Genomic DNA, 14,828 nt, shown 5'->3' on the forward strand with positions numbered 1-14,828 from the left:
TAAACTTATGCCCCCTCTAGTTTTAAACGCCCTTGAGATTGACAACTGCATAACCTAACTTTTTGACATGTCGGAATCTAAACGAGAAAATCGCGAGAAAAACGGTTTCTAAAACCTTCAAAATTTTAAACGCTATTAATGCATTTATTTGTTGACGTACTGGAAAAATAACGACAGTTTTGGATTCAGCGTAAAATTCTGTATAAAATGAGTCCTGAAAACATGAATTTCCTTAACAAATTATTTAAAAATCAACACAAATTGTGTTTTAGGGTCATTTTCAAGAAGCACTTTTTCACAGCAAAAACGAAATCTAATACCTTTGAATTATACATCAATCGAAAGAGCAGCTTAAGATCTACCCACTGACCAATTTTGAAATTCTGAGCAAAATCTGATAGTTGACTACTTGCCAAAGTACAAAAATTTTAAAATTCAACAACTTCAAAAGAAGATTCTCTGTTATTTCGATGCAAAACGCCGATTTCTCGCTGATTTTCGCCGTTTTCTGGCTTGAATTCGCAAAGAAGAGCTCAAAATCTTCAAAACCATCAATTTTTATCAAGATTTAACGGCTGAAGTGCAAGAAAACAGCAAAAATCTGCACGAAATCATCAAGATTTTTAGAGAAATCCGCTTATTTCAATGTAAAACGAGGATTTCTCGCTGATTTACAATGTTTTCTGGCTTGGTTTCGCAAAAAAGAGCTCGAAATTTACAAAACCATGACTTTTTATCAAGAGCTAGCGGCTGAATTGCAAGAAAACAGCAGAAATCTGCAAGAAATCATCAAAATTCTCACAGAAATCTGCATATTTCGATGCAAAACGACGATTTCTCGCTGATTTTCGTTGCTTTCTGGCTTGAATATGTAAAAAAGAGCTCGAAATCTGCAAAACCATCACTGTTTATCAAGATTTAACGGCTAAATTGCAAGAAAACAGTAGAAATCTGCCCGAAATCATCAAAATTCTTAGAGAAATCCGCATATTTCGATGTAAAACGACGATTTCTGGCTGATTTTAGTAGTTTTCTGGCCTGATTTCGTAAAGAAGAGCTCGAAATCTACAAAACCATCACTTTTTATCAAGATTTAACGGCTGAATTGCAAGAAAACAGCAGAAATCTGCTCGAAATCATCAAAATTCTTAGACAAATCCGCTTCTTTCGATGCAAAACGACGATTTTTCGCTAATTTTCGGTGTTTTCTGGCTTGAATTCCCAAAGAGTTAGTTTTGTTAAATGTTAATTTTGAAGAAATCGGCAGATATAGGCAATCCACAAAACACATAAAATAGAGAGTTGGATAGGCAACCAAGTATACAGAAAATAAAATCCTAAAAAAAACGATTTTCATGTCACTCTAAATATCAGGTAAGAAAATAGGGGAATTTCTAACAAAAAAGCTTTGATTTCAAATTTTAAACTAGTTTTAAACGCCCTTGAGTTTGACAAGTGCATAACCTAACTTTTTAACATGTCAGAAAGGTAACCTAGTTTTCAAGCCGGGAGGTAGTCGGCTGAGTTATTTATAAGTTATTCTAGACAAATGCGGTAGTTTTTAGTCATAGCAACCAAAGAAAATGAAGAACTGGGACGTGTTTGGTATTTTTCTTGTAGTGAGAATCGCCTCAGTATTTTTAGTACAAACTTTCTTCGTACCTGACGAATACTGGCAATCTTTAGAAGTAGCGCATCGGATTAGTTTTGGATTTGGATATTTAACATGGGAATGGCAAAAAGGAATAAGAAGCTGCCTTTATCCGCTCATATTTAGTGCTCTTTATAGCGCGCTAAAAATTCTACAATTGGATTATCCCGCCATTTTAGTAAGTAGAAATTGATTGAGTTGGCTGGTACTCTATGGACGTGTGTCTTAACTTAACACACATCTCCGTTTTGACCTCTGTCAGTTATGTCAATCATGTTGGTATGAGCCAACTAGATCACTCTATTAATTTAAAATTCTACAATTGGATTATTCCGCCATTTTAGTAAGAAATTATTGATTGAGTTGGCTGGTACTCTATGGACGTGTGTCTTAACTTAACACACATCTCTGTTTTGACATCTGTCAGTTGTGTCAATCGTGTTGGTATCAGCCAACTAGATCACTCTATTAATTTAAAATTCTACAATTGGATTATTCCGCCATTTTAGTAAGAAATTATTGATTGAGTTGGCTGGTACTCTATGGACGTGTGTCTTAACTTAACACACATCTCTGTTTTGACATCTGTCAGTTGTGTCAATCGTGTTGGTATCAGCCAACTAGATCACTCTATTAATTTAAAATTCTACAATTGGATTATTCCGCCATTTTAGTAAGAAATTATTGATTGAGTTGGCTGGTACTCTATGAACGTGTGTCTTAACTTAACACACATCTCCGTTTTGACCTCTGTCAGTTATGTCAATCATGTTGGTATGAGCCAACTAGATCACTCTATTAATTTAAAATTCTACAATTGGATTATTCCGCCATTTTAGTAAGAAATTATTGATTGAGTTGGCTGGTACTCTATGGACGTGTGTCTTAACTTAACACACATCTCTGTTTTGACATCTGTCAGTTGTGTCAATCGTGTTGGTATCAGCCAACTAGATCACTCTATTAATTTAAAATTCTACAATTGGATTATTCCGCCATTTTAGTAAGAAATTATTGATTGAGTTGGCTGGTACTCTATGAACGTGTGTCTTAACTTAACACACATCTCCGTTTTGACCTCTGTCAGTTATGTCAATCATGTTGGTATGAGCCAACTAGATCACTCTATTAATTTAAAATTCTACAATTGGATTATTCCGCCATTTTAGTAAGAAATTATTGATTGAGTTGGCTGGTACTCTATGGACGTGTGTCTTAACTTAACACACATCTCTGTTTTGACATCTGTCAGTTGTGTCAATCGTGTTGGTATCAGCCAACTAGATCACTCTATTAATTTAAAATTCTACAATTGGATTATTCCGCCATTTTAGTAAGAAATTATTGATTGAGTTGGCTGGTACTCTATGGACGTGTGTCTTAACTTAACACACATCTCTGTTTTGACATCTGTCAGTTGTGTCAATCGTGTTGGTATCAGCCAACTAGATCACTCTATTAATTTAAAATTCTACAATTGGATTATTCCGCCATTTTAGTAAGAAATTATTGATTGAGTTGGCTGGTACTCTATGAACGTGTGTCTTAACTTAACACACATCTCCGTTTTGACCTCTGTCAGTTATGTCAATCATGTTGGTATGAGCCAACTAGATCACTCTATTAATTTATAATTAATTTGTAGATCTATGGACCGAGGATTCTGCAAGCCATCTTGAGTGCATATGCAGATTTATGTTTTTATCGGTGGTCTGGCTCGAAAAAGTGGGCTGTGTTTAATATTTCCACTGCTTGGTTTTGGTTTTATACGGGGTCAAGGACTTTGATTAACACCTTTGAAGCTGCACTTACCACAATTGGACTTTATTTATTTCCATGGCCTGGTAAAGGAGTAGGTATAAACTGGAATTTAAAATATGCTGCTTGTTCAAGTTGCGTGTTACGTCCACTTTGCTGTTGCTATACAGTGACGGACAAAAAGTGGAGAGATTTTTTGTCATTGCAGTACTGAACTACTTAGTTGACTATATTGATAGATCATAAATCTATCCTATTTTTATAATCCGTTACTGTATTTTTCTATATACGAAAGAGTTTGTCCGTGGCTGTCAACTCTCAACTTTTGAAAAACTAGCCTACTGCCTTTGTCAGCCGAGTGAGCTAATTTAACTAACTTACAAATTGTTTATCCTAAACTTCAACTGTCAGTTTTGCGAATCGCAGTGAACTAATTTCTACGAACTATACTTACGAACTGTCAATCTTGAACTTCACATTAATTTGTCTATTGTCTTTTGGAAGTTGGGCGAACTAATTTCGTCATTTTTTTTCTGCAACTTACGAACTATCCATCTTCAACTTCAACTCTGAATGATGTGAATCTCAGATAACCAATTTCGTTTTTTTGTATTTTTTTGTCCAGAAATTCAAGTCTCAACTTTTTGAAGTGCAGCGAGCTAATGTCTTCAACTTCAACTCTCAACTTCACATTAATTTGTCTATTGTCTTTTCTAAGTTGAGCGAACTAATGTCATCAACTTCTTTTCTACAACTTACGAACTGTCAATCTTCAACTTCAACTCTCAATAATGCGAATCTCAGATAACCAATTTCGTTTTTTTGTATTTATTTGGCTAGAAATTCAAGTCTCAACTTTTTGAAGTGCAGCGAGCTAATGTCTTCAACTTCAACTCTCAACTTCACATTAATTTGTCTATTGTCTTTTGGAAGTTGAGCGAACCATAACCAATTTCGTTTTTGTGTATTTTTTTGGCTAGAAATTCAAGTCTCAACTTTTTGAAGTGCAGCGAGCTAATGTCTTCAACTTCAACTCTCAACTTCACATTAATTTGTCTATTGTCTTTTGGAAGTTGAGCGAACTAATTTCATCAACTTCTTTTCTACAACTTACGAACTGTCAATCTTCAACTTCAACTCTCAATAATGCGAATCTCAGATAACCAATTTCGTTTTTTTGTATTTATTTGGCTAGAAATTCAAGTCTCAACTTTTTGAAGTGCAGCGAGCTAATGTCTTCAACTTCAACTCTCAACTTCACATTAATTTGTCTATTGTCTTTTGGAAGTTGAGCGAACTAATTTCATCATTTTTTTTCTAGAACTTACGAACTGTCATTTTTCAACTTCACATTAATTTGTCTATTGTCTTTTGGAAGTTGAGCGAACTAATTTCATCAACTTCTTTTCTACAACTCACGAACTGTCAATCTTCAACTTCAACTCTCAACTTCACATTAATTTGTCTATTGTCTTTTGGAAGTTGAGCGACCTAATTTCATCAACTTCTTTTCTACAACTCACGAACTGTCAATCTTCAACTTCAACTCTCAACTTCACATTAATTTGTCTATTGTCTTTTGGAAGTTGAGCGAACTAATTTCATCAACTTCTTTTCTACAACTTACGAACTGTCAATCTTCAACTTCACATTAATTTGTCTATTGTCTTTTGGAAGTTGGGCGAACTAATTTCATCATTTTTTTTTCTGTAACTTACGAACTGTCCATCTTCAACTTCAACTCTCAATGGTGTGAATCTCAGATAACCAATTTGGTTTTTTTGTATTTTTTTGTCTAGAAATTCAAGTCTCAACTTTTTGAAGTGCAGCGAGCTAATGTCTTCAACTTCAACTCTCAACTTCACATTGATTTGTCTATTGTCTTTTGGAAGTTGAGCGACCTAATTTCATCAACTTCTTTTCTACAACTTACGAACTGTCAATCTTCAACTTCAACTCTCAATAATGCGAATCTCAGATAACCAATTTCGTTTTTTTGTATATTTTTGTCTAGAAATTCAAGTCTCAACTTTTTGAAGTGCAGCGAGCTAATGTCTTCAACTTCAACTCTCAACTTCACATTAATTTGTCTATTGTCTTTTGGAAGTTGGGCGAACTAATTTCATCATTTTTTTTTCTGTAACTTACGAACTGTCCATCTTCAACTTCAACTCTCAATGGTGTGAATCTCAGATAACCAATTTGGTTTTTTTGTATTTTTTTGTCTAGAAATTCAAGTCTCAACTTTTTGAAGTGCAGCGAGCTAATGTCTTCAACTTCACCTCTCAACTTCACATTAATTTGTCTATTGTCTTTTGGAAGTTGAGCGAACTAATTTCATCAACTTCTTTTCTACAACTTACGAACTGTCAATCTTCAACTTCAACTCTCAATAATGCGAATCTCAGATAACCAATTTCGTTTTTGTGTATTTTTTTGGCTAGAAATTCAAGTCTCAACTTTTTGAAGTGCAGCGAGCTAATGTCTTCAACTTCAACTCTCAATAATGCGAATCTCCGATAGCCAATTTCGTTTTTTTTGTATTTTTTTCTCTAGAAATTCAAGTCTCAACTTTTTGAAGTGCAGCGAGCTAATGTCTTCAACTTCAACTCTCAACTTCACATTAATTTGTCTATTGTCTTTTGGAAGTTGGGCGAACTAATTTCATCATTTTTTTTTCTGTAACTTACGAACTGTCCATCTTCAACTTCAACTCTGAATGGTGTGAATCTCAGATAACCAATTTCGTTTTTTTGTATTTTTTTGTCTAGAAATTCAAGTCTCAACTTTTTGAAGTGCAGCGAGCTAATGTCTTCAACTTCAACTCTCAACTTCACATTAATTTGTCTATTGTCTTTTGGAAGTTGAGCGAACCAATTTCAGCAACTTCTTTTCTACAACTTACGAACTGTCAATCTTCAACTTCAACTCTGAATGGTGCGAATCTCAGATAACCAATTTCGTTTTTTTTGTATTTTTTTTCTCTAGAAATTCAAGTCTCAACTTTTTGAAGTGCAGCGAGCTAATGTCTTCAACTTCAACTCTCAACTTCACATTAGTTTGTCTATTGTCTTCTGGAAGTTGAGCGAACTAATTTCATCAACTTCTTTTCTACAACTTACGAACTGTCAATCTTCAACTTCAACTCTCAATAATGCGAATCTCAGATAACCAATTTCGTTTTTTTGTATATTTTTGTCTAAAAATTCAAGTCTCAACTTTTTGAAGTGCAGCGAGCTAATGTCTTCAACTTCAACTCTCAATAATGCGAATCTCAGATAACCAATTTCGTTTTTTTGTATATTTTTGTCTAAAAATTCAAGTCTCAACTTTTTGAAGTGCAGCGAGCTAATGTCTTCAACTTCAACTCTCAATAATGCGAATCTCAGATAACCAATTTCGTTTTTTTGTATTTTTTTGTCTAGAAATTCAAGTCTCAACTTTTTGAAGTGCAGCGAGCTAATGTCTTCAACTTCAACTCTCAACTTCACATTAATTTGTCTATTGTCTTTTGGAAGTTGAGCGAACTAATTTCATCAACTTCTTTTCTACAACTTACGAACTGTCAATCTTCAACTTCACATTAATTTGTCTATTGTCTTTTGGAAGTTGGGCGAACTAATTTCGTCATTTTTTTTCTGCAACTTACGAACTGTCCATCTTCAACTTCAACTCTGAATGGTGCGAATCTCAGATAACCAATTTCGTTTTTTTGTATTTTTTTGGCTAGAAATTCAAGTCTCAACTTTTTGAAGTGCAGCGAGCTAATGTCTTCAACTTCAACTCTCAACTTCACATTAATTTGTCTATTGTCTTTTGGAAGTTGAGCGAACTAATGTCATCAACTTCTTTTCTACAACTCACGAACTGTCAATCTTCAACTTCAACTCTCAACTTCACATTAATTTGTCTATTGTCTTTTGGAAGTTGAGCGAACTAATTTCATCAACTTCTTTTCTACAACTTACGAACTGTCAATCTTCAACTTCACATTAATTTGTCTATTGTCTTTTGGAAGTTGGGCGAACTAATTTCGTCATTTTTTTTCTGCAACTTACGAACTGTCCATCTTCAACTTCAACTCTGAATGGTGTGAATCTCAGATAACCAATTTCGTTTTTTTGTATTTTTTTGGCTAGAAATTCAAGTCTCAACTTTTTGAAGTGCAGCGAGCTAATGTCTTCAACTTCAACTCTCAACTTCACATTAATTTGTATATTGTCTTTTGAAAGTTGAGCGAACCAATTTCAGCAACTTCTTTTCTACAACTTACGAACTGTCAATCTTCAACTTCAACTCTCAATAATGCGAATCTCAGATAACCAATTTCGTTTTTTTGTATATTTTTGTCTAGAAATTCAAGTCTTAACTTTTTGAAGTGCAGCGAGCTAATGTCTTCAACTTCAACTCTCAACTTCACATTAATTTGTCTATTGTCTTTTGGAAGTTGAGCGAACTAATTTCATCAACTTCTTTTCTACAACTTACGAACTATCAATCTTCAACTTCACATTAATTTGTCTATTGTCTTTTGGAAGTTGGGCGAACTAATTTCATCTTTTTTTTTCTACAACTTACGAACTGTCAATCTTCAACTTCAACTCTGAATGGTGCGAATCTCAGATAACCAATTTCGTTTTTTTGTATTTTTTTGGCTAGAAATTCAAGTCCCAACTTTTTGAAGTGCAGCGGGCTAATGTCTTCAACTTCAACTCTCAACATCACATTAATTTGTCTATTGTCTTTTGGAAGTTGAGCGAACCAATTTCAGCAACTTCTTTTCTACAACTTACGAACTGTCAATCTTCAACTTCAACTCTCAATGGTGCGAATCTCAGATAACAAATTTCGTTTTTTTGTATTTTTTTGTCTAGAAATTCAAGTCTCAACTTTTTGAAGTGCAGCGAGCTAATGTCTTCAACTTCAACTCTCAACTTCACATTAATTTGTCTATTGTCTTTTGGAAGTTGAGCGAACTAATGTCATCAACTTCTTTTCTACAACTCACGAACTGTCAATCTTCAACTTCAACTCTCAACTTCACATTAATTTGTCTATTGTCTTTTGGAAGTTGAGCGAACTAATTTCATCAACTTCTTTTCTACAACTTACGAACTGTCAATCTTCAACTTCACATTAATTTGTCTATTGTCTTTTGGAAGTTGAGCGAACTAATTTCATCTTTTTTTTTCTACAACTTACGAACTGTCAATCTTCAACTTCAACTCTGAATGGTGCGAATCTCAGATAACCAATTTCGTTTTTTTGTATTTTTTTGTCTAGAAATTCAAGTCTCAACTTTTTGAAGTGCAGCGAGCTAATGTCTTCAACTTCACCTCTCAACTTCACATTAATTTGTCTGTTGTCTTTTGGAAGTTGAGCGAACTAATTTCATCACTTTTTTCTACAACTTACGAACTGTCAATCTTCAACTTCAACTCTGAATGGTGCGAATCTCAGATAAGCAATTTCGTTTTTTTGTATTTTTTTGGCTAGAAATTCAAGTCTCAACTTTTTGAAGTGCAGCGAGCTAATGTCTTCAACTTCAACTCTCAACTTCACATTAATTTGTCTATTGTCTTTTGGAAGTTGAGCGAACTAATTTCATCAACTTCTTTTCTACAACTTACGAACTGTCAATCTTCAACTTCAACTCTCAATAATGCGAATCTCAGATAACCAATTTCGTTTTTTTGTATTTTTTTGGCTAGAAATTCAAGTCTCAACTTTTTGAAGTGCAGCGAGCTAATGTCTTCAACTTCAACTCTCAATAATGCGAATCTCAGATAACCAATTTCGTTTTTTTGTATATTTTTGTCTAAAAATTCAAGTCTCAACTTTTTGAAGTGCAGCGAGCTAATGTCTTCAACTTCAACTCTCAACTTCACATTAATTTGTCTATTGTCTTTTGGAAGTTGAGCGAACTAATTTCATCAACTTCTTTTCTACAACTTACGAACTGTCAATCTTCAACTTCAACTCTCAATAATGCGAATCTCAGATAACCAATTTCGTTTTTTTGTATTTTTTTGGCTAGAAATTCAAGTCTCAACTTTTTGAAGTGCAGCGAGCTAATGTCTTCAACTTCAACTCTCAACTTCACATTAATTTGTCTATTGTCTTTTGGAAGTTGAGCGAACCAATTTCAGCAACTTCTTTTCTACAACTTACGATCTGTCAATCTTCAACTTCAACTCTCAATAATGCGAATCTCAGATAACCAATTTCGTTTTTTTGTATTTTTTTGGCTAGAAATTCAAGTCTCAACTTTTTGAAGTGCAGCGAGCTAATGCCTTCAACTTCAACTCCCAACTTCACATTAATTTGTCTATTGTTTTTTAGAAGTTGAGCGAACTAATTTCATCCAAACATAGCGAACTATTTTTTTTTGTATTTCAAATGAAAACAAAGTGGACAAAAACAACTTGAACAAGCTACCACCTTTTACTAACTCTTCTTCTTCCAGAAGAGAATTTAAAATTCATCTGGATCGTCGCCTTACTCGCAGTAATCCGCCCTACATCTGTTCTAATCTGGATTCCTTTGTGCATCTACCACTTACTCTTCACCAAGAACAAAATCTCCTTGCTAATTCTTTGCTACTTCACCATCGGTCTTCTAGTCCTAGCCACATCCATCTTAGTAGACAGTCTAACCTACGGATTCTTCGTTATCACTCCTTACGAATTCCTCAAATTTAACATCCTAGAAGACGTCGGTTCTTGGTACGGTTCCCAACCATGGTTTTGGTACTTATCCTCCGGATTCCCTGCCATCCTAGGAATTAACTTCTTACCTTTCGTGATGGCATCTTTGGTGGTACTTAGACACACGGACTCACACGTCAACGAATTGGTACTTCTTGCCACCATCGTCTTCGCGTTATCAGTCTACAGCTTCTTACCACATAAAGAGTTCAGATTCCTCTTGTCTTTACTACCGATAGCATTATATGTATCCTCAAGATTCTTATCCGCGTGGAGCCGAAAAGCCAAGAAGTGGATGCTATGGACTGTAGCTCTCATACTCTTCGTTGGAAATGTAGTACCAGCGTACTACTTAGGATATGTGCATCAACGCGGTACTCTAAAGGTCATGGACGAACTGAGAAGCATCTCGCTGAAGAACCCCACTGATACAAGTCTACTGTTTTTGATGCCATGCCATTCAACGCCATTCCTCAGGTACTGTCGCTTAAGTACTTCTTATTTAGCAACTGAAAATTACAGCCACCTACACGTGAACGTTTCTGCAAGATTTTTAACATGTGAACCGAACTTTAACAATGTCAACGGATACGTCGATGAAGCTGACCAATTCTACAACAATCCGAACGTTTGGTTGCGGAAGAACTATCCAGTGAATGGTACTCTCCCTTCTCATATAATTTGCTTCGATTTTCTGAAGCCTGTGATTGGGGATATTTTGAGTAGGTGTGTAAAACCGTCTTTTAATCGGGGGTTCCCACATTATCTTGATTTGTTTTAGGTATAAAACGACACATGAAATTTCCCACACAGATTTTCCCACGTCCAGGATTGGGTACAATGTTTTGATTAATGAAAGAATCGATTTTTGAATTTCGTTTTTGAAAAAGACTTGTAGGTACTTTTAATGACACTGCCAATGCTGTTTTAAATAAAATGTACGATTAATATGCCTCGTTTCGTTTTGTTTTTTACATTTTCAACGTGATGGGGCTACTCCACATAAAATTGTACCAAAAGAAGGAGAAAGAAAGAACAAAAAATTCATTTGCAGTAATTAAAAAGTTAAGTTGGCAGTAACCCCTAGCGATTTTTATCCGTAGCAGTTGGCAGCGAAAGCGCTTGACCTTGACTCACCTGTGGCATGCGCAGAAATTAATCGTCTCACGCAAGATTGCCAAAACTTGTTAAATCTCTATTGTAACCTTACTTTTGCACCAAATTTTTAATTAATTGTTGATTAATACACTTAACTTTGACAATTTGTTAACCTCAAAAATGGCCACCTTCAATTTTCCCCTAATCTTCTCCCTAAAGAGTTGAAAGCCTGATCCACATAAGAGTTTTTCTGAGAAAATTATACCAAAGACAAAATAATTAAATTGCAGTATTCAGGTGGTCTAGTGGCGACAAAATTTTGAAGTTGAATCATATTCTATCTGTCAAATATTGGATTCGGTATGAAATAATAACAGAAATTAAATCTGGAAACATCGAGTAAAAAAAATCGATGTTGAACTCAATTACATCGATTTTGAAAAATAATAATAAGTTAAAAACTCAATATAGCATAGTTTATTGTGAAAAACAAAAATTAATAAAATTCTTAATAAAGCAACAAAATAATAAGCAAATACGAGAAAAACAAAAATAAATAAAAACCTTAAGTAATAAACAAATTAATAAGTAAATAAATTATAAAAAAAAAAATTCGAGATTAATAAGAATAAACAACATTCTAAAATATATCACCAAAATCAAGAGTGTAAAATAAAATACGTAATAAAAATACAGCCGCGGACACAAAATCTTAGACATCATTTTTCTGACGTTTCAAAAATTGTGTTGTGTGTGCTTTACTGTCATTGCCATTACTAGCGTTTAAAACATCAAAGTATTGACAAGTTGACAATTAAGAATTATCAAAACTGAAACGAATATTGTCTTTAGTACAGAGCGATATGATCTAAAGTCCGTTTTTTTTTCCAAAAAATGTCAAAATCTATGTAAAGTCCAGCTCATTGCTCAGTCCACTCTCCTGCGTAAATTTTCGAAACTTTTTGGGTGTAAATCAGGCTTTCAAATCTTTAGAAAGCAAATTAGGGAAAAGTTGAATGTAGCGATTTTTGAGGTTAACACGTTGTCAAAGTTGAGTGTTTAATTAAATAACTAATTAAACATGTGTTGCAACAGAAAGTTTTTAATAGAGATTTAACAAGTTTTGGCCATGTTGTGCAAGACGATTAACTTCTACGCATGCCACAGTTGCGTCAAGGTCAAACGCTCTTACTGCCAACTGTTAAAAATGATAAAAATTGTTAGGGGCTGCTGCCAACTTAACTTTTTAATGAATGGACCGATAGTAATGAGCTCTGGTATAAAGTCCATTTTTTTTTTTAAAAACACCAACACCGCAATCTTTCCGCATTACAACCGGCAACGTTGCCTAGGGAGATTTTTGGTGAGAAAATAGTTGTCAAATTTTTGACATTTCTGAAAATTAGGCAGTGTTTCGGTTAAAAACGTTACTTTTACAGCCTGTTGGATTGCAAATCAAAGAATTTAATAGTGAAAAGACCCGGCACAGCCTGAAAGGCCGTTTTGTGCAATCAAATTGTCAATTAGGCAACTAACCTATTTGATTTTATCACCAAAAAGTCACCATCGACGACGTTGCCGGTTGTACAGTGATTAGAGTGCGGTGTTGGTGGTTTAAAAAAAAAAACGGACTTTACAGTCAGTTCCTTGCAATTTTAAAATTAAAAAATCATAACTCAAAATTGACATTACAAAAAAGTAAGGTTACAAATTCTAAGTGGGGTTTTACACCATGCGACAATTAAATGGCATTGACGTTTAAAATTTTTTTTTCAATGTTTTTTTCGGCAAAATCGATTGAACCATTTTTAGGATCCAATATTAAAACGTGAAAATTCAAATTTCTCACTCGAAATATCAAAGTTGGTGTTACTGAAAATTTGACAGCTGTCACAATATTGTTTCTAAAAATGTTTTACTTGGTGAAATTGTCGCTTTGACGATGTTAATTAACGATTTCTGGTGTCCGAAAAGTGCAACATGCTCGAGTTAATCAAAATTTCATACCAGTGAAAGAAGTGACTTGTGAAAATTTGATGTAAACGAGGTTTGCCACTGCCCCGTCATAATTTTGGTTGATTTCAAGTCTGACTTGCGTCGCTGCAAATCCAATTTACAACATAGCAACGCCAATCACATTGCTCATACCTTGGCAACTGTTGCAACTTTGCGCAGTGACTTGAAATCTAGCATCAGTTTGATTGAGGTTGCTTAGGCGCAACTCTGATTTGCAATGTCGCAAGTCAACATGAAATCGGGCCCTAACTTGAGAGTTTTTTTCGCAAATTTTAAACACAATTTGCGGTAGATTTAAAATAAAAACTCAAATATTTGTACCACAGTTATGTTGAAAAAAAAATGAATTCGCGATTATTTCCGCAAAAACTTAAAAATCGCAAAAAGTATACTTTCTAGAAGTCGCGACGCTAAACCCAAAGGAAAATCCAAAGAATCTAAAAAGTGTGAAGAATGAAAAACAAAAACAAAAATAATTCAAAGTAAACATCTAACAAATGCAAAGAAAGTATTCAAAATACCCGAAGAATCCAAACAACATAAAGAAAAAAATCCAATAAATAAGGAGTCCAAAAAATCATTTAAATAATCTAAAGAATGAATCTCAAGAAAACAAGTAACGAATCAAACGAATCACAAAAAGGAATGCGAAGAATTGATATAACGAGGCCGAAAAATACTCAGCAGAAATCAAAAGGTTCCAGAGAATCCCATCATGGAAAAAAAGAATAAAAAAGAAGAATCTGAAGAAAACGTTTAAATGATCCGAAGAATGTAAAACAAAAGATCAGATTTTTTCCATCAAATACTCAATTTATTTTCTAAACACGTTTTGAGGTTTAAAATAACTTTTTCGAATTTGCCACTTTAATAGGTCCATTAGAGTACTCAATTTGGAGTCGTTTATAGGTATCTAAAGTCCAACTCATTACTATCAGTCCACTCTCCTGCGTAAATTTTCGAAAATTTTTGGGTGTAAATCTGGCTTTCAATTCTGTAGGGAGAAAATTAGGGGAAAATTGAATAACGATTTTTGAGGTTAACACGTTGTCAAAGTTTAGTTTTTCAACATCTCACATTAGTTAAGAATTAATTAAAGGTAAGTTTCAAAAGAGAGATTTAAATAAGGATTAAACAAGCTTATTAGCTTCTACGCATATGACAATTGCTGCAAGGTCAAACGCTTTTTCTGCCAACTGTTTTAGATCAAAATTTCTATAAAGAGTCTGGCTGTCACCTGTTTCCTGTCAAGTTCTTGGTCAATTTCACATTACGGATTTTAGGATTCGTGTTTAATAAATTGCTGCGTGAATAAAAAATGTATCAATATAATTGGATTGTCTTTTGCGGCCAACAATATATGTATAGTTCGTTCGATGAGAGATTGAATGACAGAAAAGTCACTAAATCTGCGTGATAAAAGACGCGCGAAATTTAAAATAACAAAATAAACCCACTTACTGTCAACCCAGTTTGCGTAAGAATTTAGTGTTTTTAGGGTATTTTGTAACATAATTTGCTGCCAACCTAAATATCAACTGTCAAAATCTCGCACCGGATACTATACAATTCAACCTAATTTTACTTCTGTCTAACAA

General features: G+C 34.1%; 1 protein-coding gene across 2 annotated transcripts; it reads left to right on the forward strand.

Annotated features, from left to right (window-relative positions):
• The first annotated feature begins 1,415 nt into the window (after nt 1-1,415).
• Nucleotides 1,416-11,070, forward strand: PIG-B (phosphatidylinositol glycan anchor biosynthesis class B). 2 transcript variants are annotated; one of them, XM_088038663.1, is made up of 5 exons: nt 1,416-1,829; nt 3,297-3,507; nt 9,879-10,593; nt 10,639-10,842; nt 10,898-11,070. In XM_088038663.1, exons 1-5 carry the CDS (start codon nt 1,584-1,586, stop codon nt 10,986-10,988), a joined length of 1,467 nt encoding a protein of 488 aa, XP_087894789.1. In that variant the 5' UTR covers nt 1,416-1,583; the 3' UTR covers nt 10,989-11,070. The 2 variants fall into 2 exon arrangements, with proteins under 2 accessions (XP_087894789.1, XP_087894787.1); XM_088038661.1 differs by having other exon boundaries at nt 1,422-1,829; nt 9,876-10,593.
• The last annotated feature ends 3,758 nt before the right edge of the window (nt 11,071-14,828 follow it).

This window comes from Gnatocerus cornutus, chromosome 6 (genome assembly GCF_029298725.1).
Source record: "Gnatocerus cornutus isolate USDA-ARS CGAHR chromosome 6, icGnaCorn1.1, whole genome shotgun sequence".
NCBI lineage: Eukaryota > Metazoa > Arthropoda > Insecta > Coleoptera > Tenebrionidae > Gnatocerus > Gnatocerus cornutus.